Genomic DNA, 20,772 nt, shown 5'->3' on the forward strand with positions numbered 1-20,772 from the left:
CTGCAGCCCTACTACATCAGTTACACTCTTATGGATGTCAAACTACGTTGACTTCTAGTTGAATCTAAACATCAAACTCGAGTCGTAGAAAACATTTAAACATCCAGTGGGATCACCTTTAATAAGCTAAAATGCTGTTTAGAAATAATTTAAAATAACTCTCAAAGCTCTTGAAAGTGTCATGAGAAACACAGACTGATGAATGAGTGTGGTCGTGGAAGTTGGTCTTATCTTGGGTTCCAACAGCAGACGTTTGGAAAGCTTCCTGCAGGACACACTCCATGTTCCCTGGTGGACCGACGGATTACAGCAAACCACTGATTACTGTCCTCGCATTCAACCATCTGTCTCCTCGGCTATTTAAGATGCAGCTCAAAGCTGGACTCATCCTTTTCAACTTAAGTAGCGCTTAGTTTTATTAGACAACCGCCAGTACTGCAGTTAAACCAGTTTGTGGTTCGAACAGTCTTTTATATGAATAGTTTAGAGTATTATGGGCAATGACTTTGACCTTTAATCACCGCCTGTCTGTTCTAGTACTGTTCAAGACTGAATGAATGCAGAGCTAGGTCTCTGGTTGTGCTTGATTAGTATTCTTGAGAATCTCTAATGGAAAATAGATCATGGGCATCTTTGACATTTTAAAAAGGTTTCTGTTTCTATTTAAAGGTCCTAAAGATCAGTGACATTTGCAAAGTGTTAATTGTGTGATTCATGTCCACAGAAAAAAGATTATAGTAGTGGATAATTTGTAAACTGCATACATTGATGAATGTTTGACTTTTACTATGTTTTGACTATTTATGTGTAATATCTTGATCCTGTTCCGCTTTATCGAGCCCAGTACTGACAATAAATCCAAATAAATGCAGAAAACAGTTTGTAGTATTAACTTATCCTTTTTATTCATGATAAAAATTAATCACTGTCAGGACAGATCATTTAACAAGTTCTTATAAATTTACAGATTTTTTTTATATAAAATAGTTCTATGTAAAAAGGATGACTGATTTGAAAAGTTTCTAATAAAATGAACAACACAGTTACACAATAGGTCTATTATTTAGCATTTACACTCCAAGACTTAATGTACAGATAATTTGACACTAAGTATTAGATTTTTTTTGTTTCCGTCCATTGCTATAGCCTAGTTATCACTGTCAATTGTACATTTAAATACGGTTGTAAATCCAGAAACTTTGCGGTGTAGTAGTTAGCAGCATGAAAAATATATAATTGCATACAGAAAGAGAGCAAAGATCGCTGCCATTATAATCACCGAAGCTGTCGAGGTACACAAAGCTGCGCTCTTGCGAAAACTCCTGTTATAATCAATGAAGCTCTCTACGCTGTGCAGTGAATCTCTTATTGACATCGTGTACTTTGTTGATTTTAATGAAACGATTCACGAGCGAATCCAAACAAAAACTCTGCCATTTTGCCTAATTTAAACACATCTGATTGGCCATTTTGTTCACACGCTTAACATATAGGCCTATGTCTGTGATTGGCTACAGAGATCAATGCTGCAAAAACATGTTGTAAATGATGCCTTTGATGCTCTTCACAGAGCACAAACACTCACGGGAGCGTTTCTTCAAAGCAGATGGCCATCAGCGGGAACCAGTACTGCAGAACGGCAGGTACATGGTCACATAAAATGATCAAATAAATCTTTGGCGGGACAAAGATTCATTTTGGCAGCCACCAAAATATTTTCAAAATAGGAAAAACCCTGATTTTGTTAAAAAAAAATCCCACACAATTTGGATATTTGTTTGTTTTTAGCAAGACTTTTTGCAACATCATTTATTTATTTTTTAAAACTGATTCAAGACCTTTTAGGTTCTGGTCCAATCTGTTGTGCCTAGTCCAGCTGGCATGGACATCTGATTCTTACCTTGTTTTGAATATTTAAATGTAATATTTTGACACTGTGGTGTACAAGCTGAGTAGTTAAGTGGTTTTGCAACAACACTATTTTTGACTGAGTTTATCTTTGGCTTTCGATTCTTTTTAAACTGAGATGTGGTGGGCTTAGTATGTTGTTAACAATGCACTGTCAACTTCCTAAAATCATGTTAGCATGTATTTCAGCGTCAGAATTGTTTTCAACTTGTGCCACGAACATGACATTGGTTTGCATTCAAGCTATATTGTTGACCAATCAAGTTAAAATGAGTTCAACTTGATTTCCAAAGACCATCCAGCTGGTTTTAAACACAGTGTCCTGTGTCAATAACCTAATTGGTGTAGGAATATATCACTGTTGCTCTACAACAGCCTAATTATAGTGGGCTGCCTTAAGACCAACTAGTCATTTAGACATCCCATGGGTAGTTGGTTTTAAAAATATGTAGTTTTGCACATCCTTAATATATTTAATGTTCACTTGTCAGGATATTAATAGCAATGCTATGTAGTCTCCAAACCAGTGGCATGTTTGAGTCCAGCAGTCAGTTCTTTGATGTAAACCTGTCAATGATCCATGTGTTGTGATGCAACGTCTGTTTTCTGAGCACAGAATATTATTATTAGTATTAATATTAGTATCTGAATATTATTGACTGTGCACTGATGGTGAGCATGACTATGATTGAGCTGTATCTTTTTTTTTGGCCCTGAGTTTGAAACAATTACTTAGCATGTATTTGTAATTACATTTAATCATTTAGCAGACGCTCTTATCCAAAGCGACTTACAAATTCTTACATAATTCATGTGGAGTGGTAAGCTTGCTAAGCCTTTTTATATATGGAAAATGTAAAGTCGACATAACTAAACCTGTTTTATGAGAGCAGTGTCCTGTCAAATGGCATTAAAACGTCGTATTTTACTTCTTACTTACATATTTTCTCATTGTGTTTTTCTTCCCCCAGGGCAACAATGTGGGTTACTGGGAAGGGGAAACCAACAGGACCCTGAGGCATTTGTAGATGTGCTTCCCGACCGCCTCAGTCGTCTGAGAAGGTCAGACCTCCCTGTGGCACGCTTGGGCCGCTGGCACTAAGATGTCCCTCAGTAGTGGCACTGCAGGCGGGAAAGGTGTGGACTCGAATGCGGTGGACACTTACGACAGCGGGGATGAGTGGGATATTGGTGTAGGAAACCTGATTATTGACCTCGACGCCGACTTAGAGAAAGACAAGCTTGAGATGTCTGGCACCAAGGACGGGGACGGGATGGCTACTGCCTCGAGCGCCGTAGCGGCATTGCCTGACAACATTAAGTTCATTAACCCGGTGCCTCCTCCACCGATCAAGGACAGCAAATCCAAAGCTAAGCGTAGCAAGAATTCCAAGGACAGTAGCAAGTCCTCAACCCCTGATGGGGGCAAGAAGGACGCCCAGGGACGGACTCAAAACGAGGGCACTGGGCCAACCGCAGGAAGCGGTTCCACGACCTTACCTTCTGGGAAAGGCTCTGATAAAAGTAACAAGGCCTCCCGTAATGTTCAGAGTGGAAAAAAGGACAAGGACGGTTCTGGGAAAAGCAAGAAGGAGAAAAACGAAGGGGTGCAAGTTGGGAACGTGCCCTTGGATAAGGACCCATCGGCCCAGGTTATGCCTTTAGGCCAGGCACGCAATACCCCATTTGAGGGGACGCAAAATTCGGACCTTGGTGGTGCTGATCAACTAGGGAATATTACCCTTGATACCAGTGGAATAGTCACACCTTTGGCTATCAAGAGCGAACCAGAAGAAGTGGAAAATAATGACTGCAGGAGCATGAAGAAAGTAAAAAGTGAGAAGGTGAGTGCACTGGTGTTTTCATTTCTCTATCATTGGGAAACCATTGTTGCATTAGTCTGCTTGGATGGTTTGTTTCCATTTATTAAGCATCTGGTTGAGTATTATAAATGGTGATTGTGTAACACACTAACGCTGTTGTTCCAACTCTTTAGAAATGAACCAGAGAGTTAGTGGTAACTGACATACACTGGTGTGCTAACCTGTTTCCTTTTGGCCTTAGTCCAATTTAAAAAGAGGAAAACTGACATGCTTGGCTCAGTGGTCTCGATCTTCAATTAGTAATGCATAGAGCTGCCAAAAGAGATTTAGGACAGCGGCCAGATAACCAGAGGTACAAGAATATGAACTCCCAGAACATCCACCTTGTATACAAGAATTTAACCTCTTTAATGCTAATAAGTTGATCTTACCAATTGTTGTTAACCAATTAACCATATTGTGAGCCTTTCTCTTGTTGGGTAACAAATGTAGAAACTCAAGTTAAGTGTCAGATATCTTCTAATATTTATGCTATTTCTCTATCGGATCAAAGTTCTTGTTGCTCATTCTTGTTTGAGTTGTTGGCTGATTGTAGGGGTTTTCTCAATTATTCATTGCACTCAATTATCGGCCTCCGAGTTCATAAGGAGTTTTGGCTGCTGGTCTAGTTTTATAGCTTGATCTCTCATGTTAAAACACGAATCCATGCCTCGACAGATTGTTCTTTAGAAGAATGTAGAGTTTGGCTTTATCCCCACATGAACGGGACACTTTTTCTTTTGCAAACCCTTCAAAGATCATTGCAGACTAATGCATAAATGGGATGGTGTTTATCTTAAATAAGAAGTCTTCGTAGGCATTCAATTCTGGAAACGTATTGCATTGCTTTTAACTACTAAGCCTGGCCTGTGCATTACAAACTGAGAGGATTGACTAGCGGATCTGCTTACTACAGATATGAGAAATTCTTTGCGAGTGACTCAGTCAGTAGTTGTTCATACTCACAGCATTGTGTTCCCTACCTAGTGGGTCCCAGGGGAGCCATTGAAATGTAACACTTGGACCCCTTGCTTGCTTTCAATTGTGACAGGCAGCCAAATATAGGCTACTGGAAAGAGCAACAAGGGGTTTTCTTTAGAAGGAATTTATGGAGATCTGTTTGTAATGTCCTTGAAAGATTTTAGGTTTTTGACTTGATGAAGGTGAAAGGCTTTTTAAACAGACCTTGTTTTTATGTTGTTGTTTTTCCAAGCCTGTTGCATTAGTGTATGTAGTGTTTTATTAAGGTGATTTACTATAAAACATTTAAAACATTCACATACTGTGTAAAGATGATAATTCTATGCAAGTAAATTAATGCAGACAGTTCACTATCTCATTTTTTACATGGCGCTCATGCTTTCCGAAACGCTTCAGACACATGGCTTTCTCAGAAAACGTGGTCAGTAGTGTGAATCATTCTCTTATAGTTTTACTCTTTCAGATCAGTGCAAAAAAAGTGAAGATGTGAATCTACCTTGAGAATGTTAGTTGAATTATTTAGAATATTTACAGTAAACATGCTAGCAGCTACTAAAGAAAGCAATAACTCCTAAAGCATTACGACAATCTATTCCCGCTTTTTTTGTCCAAGAACAGTTAACATTGGTGTCGTACAGGTGAAACTCGAAAAATTTGAATATGGTGCAAAAGTTCAGTTATTTCAGTAATTCAACGTAAAAGGTGAAACTAATATATTATATAGACTCATTACATGCAAAGTGAGATATTTCAAGCCTTTATTTGTTATAATTTTGATGATTATGGCTTACAGCTATGAAAACCTTTTCACAATATTCTAATTTTGAATTTGGGGTTTTCTTAAGCTGTACGACATAATTATCAAAATTATAACAAATAAAGGCTTGAAATATCTCACTTTGTATGTAATGAGTCTATATAATATATTAGTTTCACCTTTTAAGTTGAATTACTGAAATAAATTAACTTTTGCACCATATTCAAATTTTTCGAGTTACTTGCATTGCGTTAGCTAAGTAATGACGTTTACATGCTTGCAATTCTAGTTTAATTCTTAATTTGAAATTAAACGTTTTTGATGTAGTCTTAAGGGTAGTTTTCGTCTTGCTTGATTCGGTTCTGGAGGTTAGAAAAGCCATTCGAGGCTTTGTCCCTGGTAGAAACCTTTCTGTTGGCACTGTAGTGCTTTGCGACCAATGGCCTCCATTCATGGCTTCCTCTGACTGCCACTATTGTCTTCTGGTACATTCCTTAAACAAGCACAGGGGGTTCACTTGGGGCCTTGGGGGGAGGATCGACAACAGCTCAAACAAAACACGAAATACCTCTTCCTCATGCCTCTGAACAACCAGATCTCGAGGTGTGAGGAGGGGATGTTATCGAGTGTCAGGGAGGGGGACCAGACCAGCTTTTTAACCGTCTTGAAAGTGGTTTCACATTTCCTCGTCCCATGATGCGGGCGGGGCGTTGTGGGCTCGAGCCGTTCGATGGCAGACAGGGCTGGTTTTCCCACCTCGCACGATCGTGCAGGAATGCAGGAGCGCTAGTACCTGCTGCTAGCATACAGCACTCGCAGTCGTTATCGCCCTGAGAATAACACAGGCTAATTTAACCCATCTCTGCAGTTATTTGACGAGGGGGAGCGACCTCCTTTAATAAGGCACTTCCAGTCATGGACTAAATCAGCATTTGATATAATGTGCTGACAATACCCTGACCCTGCTTATCAGAATCACGCTTTTGTGATGCCAAAGGTCACTTATTTGTTGTACCTTATATTTTAAGGAGATGATTTAATCATCTAGGCCTAAATCTATTTTAGACTTTTGGCTTTAGTTCTGTTTTAAAATTAGTCACGTTTATGCAGTGTGTGTGTTATTTCACTTGTAATATTTCAACCGGGGATGCACATTATATCAGTGTTATATAGATTTATTTTTTAATTTATATAATATTTCAATTATTATAATATTAGACCAATATTGGATAGTTAACTGTAAATGATAATTTCCTCTTTTTTTTTAGTTATCTTTGCCGTCATATAATGCTCACTGAGTTATTAATCATTCATTTTTAAAACGCTAATAATAAGAAATTAGCATTTAAAAACCATTGATTTTCAGTTTTAGTGTTCTATGTATTATTTTAGACAAAATAGTATAGAATTAAAATTCTGACATTTATCGGTTATTAGTATAATTATCAAGATTATTGTAATAGAGTGTTGTTGTAAAGTCTTTGTGCTTTAGTTGCCCGTGTTTCAGCGTTGTTACGAGATATTCTCAATGATTATCCAGTTTCATTCAGAAGCGCCTCATGTTAAGTGAGTTGTGAATGCCGTTTTACATTGAACATGGTGTAAAGAACATATGACTACTGTTGACACGTAAACCATGTGCTCGCCGTCATCCGTTATAGCCGTGTTGATTCAGCAGTCTGCATTTCTGACCCTAAATATAGAGGCGATCGCACTGTGGATTTGGCCCAACAGCGAGATCAGAGCGCACGTCGTAACTCTGACTGACGTGAGTTGCTAAGTTTATAGCTCCATCGGATGGCGATCCAGGAAATCCTTTCTGAGGGTTATGTCGTGTGTGCAAATGTTTAATATTGGATTTTTGCTGCCCATAAACTGTGTTTTCCAACATCTGGAGCTTCGCTCGAGTCGAAAACAGGCCGACCGTGGGTTCACACCCAATGTTATTGGCTCAAGTGGGGAATAAGCTGCCATTGTAGACTACAGCTCAGTGGATTTGTTAGACGGCCAGTGAATAAACCGTCTCAAGATAATCCAGATTTAAAGAGCTGGGTGTGATGTAACGCTTATGTCTGCACATGATGGTATCATCGGTTCAGAAAAGCCACCTGAAAGAGGAGCTTTCTCCAATTATTAATGTTAACACTCGAGGATCCCTATTCCACTCTACAGATAAAGCGTTGTGGAAATTTTGGTTCGCGTACCAACCCCGAAGTGATAAAATAAAATATAATTCTGTATCAAAATGTGTAGGCAAGACGAGTAGTTTGTTTAGGCATGGGTTGTAGGGGATTACAAACCTGCGCACATATATTCAAACGCACATAACTATAGAATTAATTCTTAATGCGCATTAGCGTTTATCACAGGTTCAGTTTGAAGTCTGTGTAGAGAGAACGGTGTCGTCTTAGCCGTCCCTAATTTAATAACAAATGATAATTTCAAAGGAAGTGAATCAATCAAAACTAACTTTAGCTGGAAATAACATTATTCAAGAACCGCCATAAAACCAAACCAAATCTGTGTTACCTTATATGTTTATCTCTGTAAAGCTACTTTGAAACAATCTACACTGTTAAAAGCGCTATATAAATGAGGATGACTTGACTTGGTTTAACACCATGGAGTTAATCTCCTCATAACTATTCTCGTTTAGCGATAACAGTACCTCAGGTTTTTGTGCAAGCGCCCAGTCAGGTTCTCTTCAGGAAATGTAATCTGGTTAAACCACGCGATCGTATTACTCCGCTATGTTTTTTTTGGTAGTAGATGGATTAGTTCTGCTAGTAATTAATTTAAGGCTTTTAACTTGGGAATGTTGTAAAACCATATGAGCTTTTTTTTTTTGCTGATTGTTTGCTTTAAGTATTGTTGCTGTAAAGGTGACACTTTTTTTTTTTAGTCCCATCCCTCCGGGTCTTAAGCTTTCGAGAGTGCGCATTCATAATCCCTGGAGACGCATTAAGCTTTTCTTCGAGCTGCTCTTGGCAGCTGTTTTTGTTTCCTAGAACCTTATCAAAACACACCAGCTTTGGTGTAAACGCTCGATGCGTTATCATTAGCGTGATGTGCTGTGTACTTATTTTAAAGCTCGTCGGCAGAAGTGCCACGGCACCGATCCGTCAGCCCACACGCTCTGGCACGCCGAGCTCCATTTTAAGGGATGCTGACAGGAACACGGATTGATTTATAGTTTCTCTTTTTCTCCCTGTCAGAGGGTTGATCTTGTGCTAGTAAATACCCAGGTTATTTTTTCCCCCTCTTAACACTCCTTTCATTATTTGGAGGAAATGTGTTCCCCGAGGCGATCTCCATATGGGGAAGGCTTTCGTTGGTTCCGAAGGGTATAGTTTTGGTGTAATCCAGGCTGACATGCCAAAAACGGGATTAGATTCCCATTTATCGTTATGGGATGGCGTTGAGCACAATCTCTCTTCTCTCGATGTTAGAATGTCTTCCTTTGAAAAATTCACATTGGGTTGCTTGTTTTGCCTGGTGCGTAATTGCTACATCCTCACCAATAAATCCAGCGGGAGATAAAGACGGGGAGGTGGGAACCGTTCAATCGTGATGGCCTCTCTCTCTCTCTCTCTCTCTCTCTCTCTCTCTCTCTCTCTCTCTCTCTCTCTCTCTCTCTCTCTCTCTCTCTCTCTCTCTCTCTCTCTCTCTCTCTCTCTCTCTCTCTCTCTCTCTCTCTCTCTCTCTCTCTCTCTCTCTCTCTCTCTGCTTTGTGATTCAGCCATTAACTCTGTCAGTCAAGTCATCTTTTCTCTTTATAATTAAGCAGTGTTTGCTAAGGCAACCATCGCTCTTACTATTACTCATAGTTAGGGATTTGAACATCGTCATTGATTCCAGTTCAGTGTAAGGTTGGGTTGGGAATTGAGAACTAGCCTATTCTTATTCAGAACCAGTTGCATTTGTTAAAACAAACTGTTTTATAACATTCGTTTTGAACGAGTCATACAACAGCGTAACCAGTGTTGTCTGAATCAAGACCCAATCTGATTCTTTTTAATGTTTGGTTTTCACCTTCATTTATCCAGGCAAGTCAATTGTCCATGAGTTATTTGTTGTAGCAAATGGTATTTATAAAAGTGTTAAGGAGAATGTTTTTTTTTTTGTTTAATGCTAATTATATGGGGGAATATCCATCTTTTATTCTGTACACTATAATGCTGTGATGCCTAAATTCACTTTAGCTATTTAAAACAATTGATTTTAAGTGTTTTTTTTTTATATATATAGACAATTTTTTATTTTAATTTTAACAATTTGGCATTTCTGGTCATTCCTACTTTTCACAATCTAAATGAAGTTGTACTTAATTTTTATTTATTTTTTTAAAAACAGTTACTGAATGATTTTCTGTATGAATTCACGCAAAAAGAAAAACACTTACCAGTCCAGATTCACGATTGAATGACTCTTGATGACTCTTTGATTAAAAGGTTGCCAGTTTTAGAGTTTTGTTGTAATGATATTTTTTAATTAAAAAAAAACCCAACAACAACAAAACAAATAATGCTAATTAATATGAAGATTGCTCCTTCCAAAGTACTAAAAGAATCAAGGCACCAGAATTGGGAATCAGAATCATTTAATTCCCATCCCTACTTCAATGCTACATTGTCATTGTTTTCATTTAATTTGACTCTTATTAATATTCTGATCTTTTGAATTTGCTCTCAAATGATGAAGAATTTGAATCTTGCTATTGTGTCAAGCCGGTGGCGAGGCCTGCAAAAGCCATCAGAGAAATGCGAAACAAAGCCCTTTCATGGCCGCCTCTCCCCTCCCTCCTGTTTTTCTCCATCTTCTCTCCCTCCCGTCCTCATGTGCTCGCTCTGTCTCTTAGCGGTGTAAGAGTGTGTGTGTGTGGCGAGCGGTGGGGGAAGGGAAGAGCTAGCGAGAGAGAGCAGCTGTCCTTCGCTGTCAGCCAGTGCATTTCCAACGCCGCGCCTCGTTTCGTGTCTCTGTGCGTGAGTTGTGAGAGGAGAGGAGAGGGGGAGGGAAGAAGAGAGGAGTAAACGCGCGAAGGGAGGGTAAGATCCATGCTGTTGCAAGGAAATGCGGTTTTCAGTGCAGAGCCGCCGTTCAGTTTTCTGTTCTTTACCGTTGACAGTGTTTTAGCATGTGCATGTATGAGCGTGTGTGTGCGCGCTGTTGCACGTGTGCATTCTGCCAGAGTGGCGGCCATGTTTGAAAAGGGCAAATGAGAAGAGGAGGAAGAAGACACAAGTAGGCTAAGTTTTGCAGGTTTTATTTTTATTCAATTTCCGTTACATTAAGAGATCTAATCTGAAGACAACATGAAAGCTTTCAGTGTAAATGTTGATTACACAGTGCGCGAATCTAAAGCGGGGATTCCCAATCCTTTTTTAACTTAAATATTCATTTAAAGCAGATTTTAAGTTAATATTTCAGTATTTTAACAACACATTCACAACACCTAGGGATGCAACAATATGAAAATTTTGGCCGATAACCGATACTTTTTTATATTTGAGAGCCGATAACCGATATATCGGCCGATAAATCTAAATCCAAATTTGATATAATTTTTGAGAGCCTGATTACAAGAACAAGTCTCATCATGTCTCAAGCACACAATCATAATGTTCTCATTATAATTATATGTAGCCGATATGACAGACTCGCTGCACTGAACTGTATTTTCCTTTTTTGAAGTGATTCCAATCATATTTCAAGCAATTGAAAACCATCATGTTGAACAGTGCGCATCTGAAGCGTCTCAGCTGAAGGACATAATACATTATTTATCGGCTTTAATATATCAGCCAGAATTTCTTATCAGGCCGATAACGATAACATTAAAAACAAACGTATATCGGCCGATACCGATATAGTTGCCGATATACCGTGCATCCCTACACAACACTGTTATCTGATGTTGGTTAATCGGTCGGCCATATTAAATGCATGTAAACGCATTTTATAAATGCATTTTTCTTTCTTCAATTTGTTCACATTGTAATTTATTTTTCCATCAACTCACACATACCCCTTTCAGTTCCCGCCTGAACCACCATGGGTTCACAGACAATAGTTTGTCAAAATAAACCCTAATATTTGGCTAAATAAACCTTTTTTTCTCTTTTGCTGATGTAAGCAAAGCCATGTGGGCGGGGCAGTGACATCACAACCTACTTTTCACAATCACTTTGGATGAAATCAAGCACTTCCCCTGATTATTTCTCGATAAATATTCCATTCAACTCAAAATTATTAAAATAAAATGCGTTTGTAAATGCCTTTTACGTGTTGTCGTCTTCCAAAAAGTGTAACAAAAAGAGAAGTATACGCTCAAAACGTGAGCAAGACGGTGTGAAAGAAACCCATTCACGGCTTGTTTCTGAGATCCGCAACCTCCCTTTTCTCATCCCAGACCATTCCCAAGTTGACAGCAGCCAGGAAGCCTGTACTCCATTATAACACAGCTTTTCCAGTTGGGAGAGGAGGGGAGGTCCGTCTTTTCCTGGAATGTCTCCTCGTTTTGGCTCTTTTGCTCCTGGGCCGGAGTCTCTTTGTGTCTTTTCCGCGACGAGAGGTTTCTTGCCACACTGTAAATCCTTTGCTGGTGTTTACATGAGTGTCGGCAGTGACCTTTTCTCATCTCATTTCTTTTCCTGTCTCTCACATTTGCGTTTTTTTTCCCCTTCTCGTAGTTCCTCCCCTTTCTCTCACCCCTCATGTAACTTTGGCACAGCGTCTCGGCTCTTGAACGGAGAGGCTGTTAAACTCGCTCACCGCACAATTTGTGAACGCTGCCCCAGGGTATTTTAGGCCCCTGGGTTTGCGATCCCGGAAACGCCCATGCTGTCCTGTCTACGGCTCAAACAGAGAGAGAAAGACTCGTCTGAGCTGCAGTTATGAAAGCAAAGGACATCCAGACAACATACACCGCCAGCTAGGAGGGTAAGAGACTCAGGAGTCAAGCACAGCGTTCAGAAAACAGACTTTTCTTGCATCCGCAATTCACTTAACATTCAACTCAATGGCAATGCTAAAATATGTTCATCTTTTTCTCTCAGTGCACACTAGAGACACTCATCTATTTCAATAACAAACCCAAAATTATTTGACTGAACGCAAACAGGAACGGCATCCTAATCTTTGCTTTTGTTTATTTCTCCAGGAAGTTTGAGGTAATACACTGGAAGCGAACAGTGCAGTGATGCAGTTATTATCAGTGAACATATCTACATTACAAGATTTGCGATAGCAGAGATAACTTTGTTGATAGAGAGTGATCGCTTCCAGTGTAGACTGGAATGATTGAATCCATCTGTTAATCCGCCATCTGATTGGAACAGGATCTTGAGATGCATTTGAACTACTTGACATGTCGTTTTAACGCAACGCTCATGATTCAAGATGTGAAACTCGAAAAATTAGAATATGGTGCAAAAGTTCAGTAATTCATATTTAAAAGGTGAAACTAATATATTGTATAGACTCATTACATGCAAAGTGAGATATTTCAAGCCTTTATTTGTTATAATTTTGATGATTATACAGCTTATGAAAACCCCAAAGTCAAAATTTGAATATTGTGAAAAGGTTTTCATATCTGTAAGCCATAATCATCACAATTATAACAAATAAAGGCTTGAAATATCTCACTTTGCATGTAATGAGTCTATATATTGGTTTCACCTTTTAAGTTGAATTACTGAAATAAATGAACTTTTGTTTCACCTGTAGACCAACACTTAAATCTAACAACTGTTAAACTCATTAAAGTTGCAGTCTTTATTTTAGCACTTCAGCTCTTTAAAAAGTTTTTGTAATTAAAATGGTTGGCGAACGTGTCCTAATTTCACTTGAAGCTTTTTATTTAAGTAGGATGAATGAAGCTTTAAACAATCGTGTGTCCCCGATAACCCTCTTCTCATGGGCTCCAGTTTACACGCTCCTATTAGAACAGACGACGGTCTATAAATGGGTCAAGACAGAGGAACTGTGTGAGTCGATCCATTGATTGTGTGCTGAAAGGAGAACATGAGCATATCTGTTTCATGCTCAACGTCTTTGTGCTTTTGTGTGAATGTGTGCCACTCCCCTCACCGGTTCACACTGCTCTTGTGTGTAAACAGCGTGGTGTTAACCGAGGTCAGGACTGCACAAAACCACAATGTTTTATTCATCTGTTTACCTCACTCTCGCTCTCCTTCCTCTCCGCCATCCAGCCGCTACAGGCCCGATCCACAGGCTGCCACACGCTCGGAGCCGAGGAGGCCATTGCTTTACAGGCGAGCCTGTTGGATAACTCTGGACTACCACACCCCCCCTCCCCCCAAAAGACAAGCCAGATGCATTGGCTTCGTGTATTGTTTTTTTATCCCCTTCTCTTTTGCTTTTACTCAAAAATTTGAGAGCCTTTTTACTTAAAGCTGCTGTCCGTAACTTTTTTAAGTTAAAAAATAATCCAAATTAATTATATATAAAAAAAACATCTTCAGCCAGTGTTCAAAACTATCTGCTTGCCATAGCTAGATTCAAAACGGTTAGCTTGTAATAATGATTTTTATTCCAGTGGTACTGGTGGGTTTCCGCGGGAAATTCGAGCATGTCTTTGTCGTGACGAGATGTTTAGATGTATAGGCTTTTCTCGCAGCACTTTACATGATTAAACTTATGGCGGATCCAGAAAGATCCAGACAACAATCATCAGTGTCAACTGGAGATTCAGCAGTTATAAAACCCAAAAGACTTCGTACTTCGGATTTAAGGTGGCTAGAGAAAGAGAAAGAAACCGTCTCATGCGAACACAAGGATAAACATCGGCGGGGCTTTTGAAAGGTGCGTGAACTCCCAAAGGGGTTCGAAACGGAAGAAGAGACGCTTTTTCTGCTGAACAAGACATTTCAATAGTTCAATCGTGTAACAGTACGTTTTCTTAATTCACACAGTTATGGAGTTTCCTTGTGCCTTTCTCGTTTAGCTATTATGGAGAATATGAATTCTGAACTACACAGGTAACCATAAAACACATTAAATTTAACATTAGTCACGCAATGCTGATGTTGTTAACATGAACAATTTGAGAACAAAGTAGGCTATAATTTGCACGGTTGCTGTAAATCGCGTTGATTAAATCTAACGAAGCTTTTCATGTCGAATGCTTTTTCCCCCTTAGTTGGTCAGAACAAAAATGGATGTTACTTACTTGTTCAGAAGACATTTTCTTATGAAAATTCGTATGTTGGTCAAACTTTCAAAAAGTGAATCTGTGATTCTGTATGCCAGTATCCACACAGCGCGGTGACTGACAGCAGCACTCGCCTCAAAGCACTGTGTTCATCCGCGCTGTTTCATGCCGATTTACAACCCACGGAAAGATGATAATTCCGCGAATCACTGCAGTTACAGATTTCGAACAGAGATGGCGACAAAAAGGGAAAAAGCTACGGACTGCAGCTTTAAAATTATTTCTTCAAATTATTTCAGTTAGGTGACATTGCAACATTTTTAATACAGGTGAAACTCGAAAAATTAGAATATGGTGCAAAAGTTCAGTAATTTCACTTAAAAGGTGAAACTAATATATTATATAGACTCATTACATGCAAATTGAGATATTTCAAGCCTTTTATTTGTTATAATTTAGCTGATTGTGGCTTACAGATATGAAAACCTTTTCACAATATTCTAATTTTGAATTTGGGGTTTTCATAAGCTGTAAGCCATAATCATCACAATTATAACAAATAAAGGCTTGAAATATCTCATTTTGCATGTAATGAGTCTATATAATATATTAGTTTCACCTTTTAAGTTGAATTACTGAAATAAATGAACTTTTGCACCATATTCAAATTTTTTGAGTTTCACTTGTATGTCTGTTTCCGTCACGTTTAAAGTTTTCACCTAATTTTTTATATTTGACTCAAGCTTTATTGGTAACACTTTACAGTAAGGTGCATTAGTTAATGTATTAACTAGGATGATCTAACACTGAGCAATACATTTGTTACAGTATTTATTAATCTTTGTTAATGTTAGCTAATAAAAATACAGCTGTTCATTGTTTGTTCATGTTAGTTCACGGTGCATTAACTAATGTTAACAAACACAACCTTTGATTTTAATAATGTATTAGTAAATGTTGAAATTAATATTAACTAAGATTGCTGTAGAAGTATTGTTCATTCTTAGTTCATGTTAACTAATGTGAAACTTATTGTAAAGTGTTACCACTTTATTGTATTGTTCCTTTAACTCGATTTATTCTCAATACAGAGATCTGATAAGCGGTAACACAACCCATATCACATGCTCTCTATAAATGCCGTATATCCATGTCTTCATAAACAGCAAGCCTTGTTGTGCAGATTTGCTTGAATTTAGTTCTGCCCTCGTTGTGTTTGGTCTAGAAACCGAATCTGACATCAGATTATTTCTCGTTTCTGAACGGTTAGTTGATTAATTTATGAAGCTGATGTGAAGTTAACTATCTTCTAGTCATTGATTAGCATATTCTGTCATGATAATCTATAAATCGTGTTCTGGGGGCGGGGTTTATGTAAATTTTAGGGTTTGTGATGTCACTAACCCGGGAGGAAGCTCGTGTAGTTCCTACCAGCCGTTTGTTGTAGTCCTTAAACTATTTCTTTAAAAGCAAATATCTCCCTTTGCTTTGAACTTTGAGCGTCGTAACTTTGCAGATGTTGTTTATCCTCAAACAGCAACATTACACACCAACTAAAGTTAAATCATAATCAACCACCCCTTTAAGTTTAAAATTTTCACCTAATATTTTTATTTTATTTTACTTGAGCTTTGTTTTATAGTTCCTTTAACTCGATTTATTCTCAATACAGAGATCTGATAAGCGGTAACACAACCCATATCACATGCTCTCTATAAATGCCGTATATCCAATGTCTTCATAAACAGCAAGCCTTGTTGTGCAGATTTGCTTGAATTTAGTTCTGCCCTCGTTGTGTTTGGTCTAGAAACCGAATCTGACATCAGATTATTTATCAAGGGAACAATCGGTGCCTTTTAGGAGGAGGATATCACACTTAATGCCCTGCTCAAATCTGAGCTATTTTTAAACAAATCCACAGCTGTGGAAGAGCTCTGAAAACCACCAGGGGTTTGTGGGTAGTCATCTTTTTATAAGCCAATTTGTTCTCAGAGCCTGAGATCACAAGCTTTTTTCTTTCTTAAAGAAAATAAAATGTACTTTAAGATGATCGCTACTGTGTTAGGCAATTGTTTGGTATCAGACACTATGCAAATTGCCTGCTAATAAGCATCTAATTTAAAACATTAAAACAGCTTCTGGTGAACTGACAGCTGAAAGCTCTGAGATGTTCTCATTTACAACACACACCTCACACTGATAATGAGCTCGGCTGGTGTCATATCTCCTCTGGTTCTGATGCGTCCGCTGATAGACTGTGGAAAAACGTGTCTTTCTCTCCGACAGGTACGCTGACAGGTTAACAGCCGCCCGGCGAGCCACCACTACACCAGTGTCTGTCTGGCCTGATGTGTTTTAATGAGATTACCGCGCTGACCTAAAGTCTACCGCTACTGAGACTTTGAAAAGGAAGGAATAATATGGTTTTTTTCTAGGTCTTCTGAAGGGGCATTTGCACTGAAAGCAGTCCCTCCAGAAAAACTATGCATGATTTAATGCATAATCAGCCAAAGTCCGCATATTTACACGGGGTCGCATTTTTTCATATACGCCTCACTTTCGCCGCATAAATTGCCGATTTCCATGGAAAATATGCGGGGCTTGCATGATTTCTTAAATCCTTGCATTTTCGTTGCAAAAAAGTCAAATATATCTTAGCAGAAAGTTGAAAAATGTTGCGTTTGCTTTTCCCCCTGTTACCATGGCAACGTTATGAAGCGACGTAATTACGCGACGTGAACATCATTCGAAAAGCTGTAAAACAGGAGCACACTTTATTTTTTTATATTTTATTTATTCGTTTTTACAGAACTTGTTGCATATTCCTTTTGTAAAGCTACAGAACTTGTTTGACTTATCAATGTTTTGTAAGTTTGATGTGTTTATTAAGGTCTGAAATAAAACAAGATGAGAACTGAAATATTCCAGCACTTTCTGTGATGTATATTAGGGCTGGGAGATTGACACAAATTTCACAATTCGATTCGATTTCGATTCACAAGCTTGCAATTCGATTCGATTTCGATTCAATATTGATTATTTTGGATATCAGGTACAATACATGGCAAATTTTCTCAAGGAAAACAAATCTCTTAACTAATGCTGTAAACTATGGGAGTCAGTTGTAGCCTACTAGGCTTCATTAGCCTACTATAATATTGAAGGTAAATATTAACTGATTTGTAGCTATACAAACACTTAAATTACACTTTTATTTATTTTTATAATAATAAAGTTATATGAAATATAAACATTTAAATGGTGGCTGTCATAAAAACTTGCCAGATTTATTCAAACATGCATTAAATATCGAAGAACAATAAAAATTATAATGATTATGTAATATGGTGCATATATTTAGCAAAATGCTCCTCTTTAGAGTTAATTTTTCTAGCTGACTAACGAGTTTATGGTCACATATGGTTTTTCTGAGGTAAATGTGACGTTACATGACATTGTTTACAAGTTGTTTTACTGACGTCTTTCCACGGTTGAAACACTGATTGAGCGATTCCATGTGACATGATACGGATTTCGATAAGTTGTACTCTATCTTTTAACACACTTTCAGAAGCTCATTCATGTTTATTTGGCGCTGTAACTGGTATTATTAAGGCAGAAGAGGAGATCATGTGCTTCTCTTGAGCTGAGCTGAGCCAGAGCGATCTCACGCCACAGCGCCAAAACGGTATTTATGTTTTTGAATTTCGTAAGAGAATGGATGTAATTTGAAATTTGAGACTTTATTTAGTATCAATAGTAACAAAGCACAAAGATTATTGCGATTTATTGGATGGGATGAGCGCTACAATGCTCCATTCATTCATCAAATGAAAACAGGATGACTAATCGATTCTTGAGATTAAAGAATCGATATCGGTTCGTAAAAATGAGAATCGATTAATATCGAGAAAACGATATTTTTTTTACCCAGCCCTAATGTATATGTTCGCTAATCATAGGAAGTCATAAGAAATGACTCTTTACATTAAGGTAGGAGCCTAGTGAGAACAGGGTGTTGGGGGAATCACTTTTTTCTCTATTTTTCATCAAAACGCAGTTTTTGCAAGTTTCTGCAGTTTTTGCGAGTTCCTGCAATTTTATCGCATAAAATTGCATAAATATCCCGCATATTCCATCACATTTTTTAAATAAAACGGGCCGCATATTCAAAGATTTTTGCCCGCAACAATCACAAAAAAACTCTGTTTTTCTGGAAGGACTGTGAAAGCCATTTGCAGCAACAAAGCGACCTCAAGTCATTCATTTTCAATTAGAGTTGGCGATTGTTCAAACTCATGCAAATGAGCTGTCGTAAGTAGGAACGCCAACTAGTAACCGGATTAAATCGCTGTCATTATGAACGCCCTTGTTCTAATTTTAGTAAGACAAACTTGACCGTTTCCCCAGCGTTTCCGCAGGTGTGGCATCACCCCAGTGTTTTTGACTGCTAGAATGCAGATGTATGTGAGCGAGGTTGGGAGGAGGATGGTGAAGGGAAAACAACAGAGTCATGCCTTTTTTATGTTGTGTGTTAAAAATGCATCAGGCATAAATGTTTAAAGGCAGGTGCCAGTTCGGTTCAGGCTCTCTGAGGGTTTGTGCTTGTCTCACCTCATCTCTCCTGACAGGACCCAAACTTTACCGCCAGACAAACAAAAAGTTTTGAGAAATGTTGTATGAATTCTTCAGAAAGACGGCAGAGCTTTGTTTATAACCCTTGTTCCCCTTTTCCTCATCTGTCTGAGTTTTTTAACCTTGATTTGCTTTTAGATGTCATTTAGTGTTTATTTAAATGTCTAAAGGTTTCTGGTCTTTTATGTGCATTGAAGAGATAACTAAAAACATCAGGGTAAATCTTTTTTTAGTTACATTTTCTTTTTCTCTCAAAGGCCTGACACATATTTTGTGCAAGGATGCAAATGCATATTATGCAAATCCTTGGGCCTCTCCATGTTACATTTCACCACCGAAAAAGTACCAAAATGTACCATAGTAGTACCACATTGTTCTTTATTGGCAATAATACCACAGTATATGAATATATTATGTTGCATGGTTTGTGATACAATCACTCTTGTACTACCAAAGTACTGTTTCAACTATGGCTGCACAATTAATCGAATTTCTAATCGCGATTACGGATGCCAGGATTACGTAATCGTCCAAAGCCCCGATTACATTAAGTCGTTGTGAGGCGAATCACGACTACTTCAGAGAACCCAGCACAATAGGAACTACCAGTGACGTAAGTCTATGCTGATTGGTCGAACACACGCGAAACACCAACACCCACCATTTTTATTTACCTAATCCATGAACTAACTCTACGAACATGGAAAATCCAATGCAAGTTTGAGGGGACCAAGCGAAACATGATTATGTATTTCTGCTCAGCTAGCAACACTGGTGGTCAACCACATGGCAAACGCTAATACTTTTTTATATACTTTGAATAACAATTCTATCTAATAACGTATTCGACATTACTGTTAAACGGATTGGAAACTAATGAAGATGGAGAATGTAAGCGCTGTGTGCTCAGACTCAGCCGTTCTTAGCGCCGTCAAAATAAGTCACAACAACAAGCGTGGCTTACGTCACTTCTGAGTTCATGCTGGTGGTGCGAATGCAACCGGGAAAATGGCCATAGGGGAACATTAGTTCTCGGGGAATCACCTTGGTGGCTAGTACCTAGAACTACCCAGTGCGAAAGCCCCTAATATACCATGCATATTTTAACTTTTTATTATTATTCATTATAAGAACAAACAAAACCAATGTATAGTTGACAGTTGAGGCTTAATGCTATAGAAAAGTAAGTGTTTTCAGCTTGTTTTTAATTTTCTATAAGAAATATGGCATGCAGTTGCTTCAAACAATGGTATAAAGCTATTAAAAACATCATTCAATGTAAATTGTGATAAGCGTAATTAATTAAAATGACAATTTCAAGGGAATAATCGACAATTATGTTATTTTTTTTTTTTGTCATAATCGTGCAGCCCTTTCGGTTTTTAACCCGTCTTTGAACTTTTCATTCAAACAGTGACCTGTTTTTGTGGTCTGTGTGTCTCATTTCTGTCAGA

The 20,772-nt window shown here is 38.3% G+C and overlaps 1 protein-coding gene across 3 annotated transcripts in view; it reads left to right on the forward strand.

Moving 5' to 3' along the window:
- Positions 1 to 20,772, forward strand: part of znf609a (zinc finger protein 609a) — a 133,234-nt gene that overhangs the window by 44,927 nt on the left and 67,535 nt on the right. Inside the window, exon 2 of one of the 3 annotated variants that reach the window (XM_056234951.1) lies at positions 2,880 to 3,752. In XM_056234951.1, coding sequence (XP_056090926.1) covers positions 3,012 to 3,752 — 741 coding nt within the window. In that variant the 5' untranslated portion in view covers positions 2,880 to 3,011. Of the gene's footprint in view, positions 1 to 2,879; positions 3,753 to 10,472; positions 10,554 to 12,117; positions 12,448 to 20,772 lie in introns of those variants that run through there. The other 2 variants (XM_056234954.1, XM_056234953.1) reach the window with 2 other exon arrangements.

Source organism: Rhinichthys klamathensis, unplaced genomic scaffold, assembly GCF_029890125.1.
Source record: "Rhinichthys klamathensis goyatoka isolate OS25496 unplaced genomic scaffold, OSU_Roscu_1.1 h1tg000409l_1, whole genome shotgun sequence".
NCBI classification, from domain to species: Eukaryota; Metazoa; Chordata; class Actinopteri; order Cypriniformes; family Leuciscidae; genus Rhinichthys; species Rhinichthys klamathensis.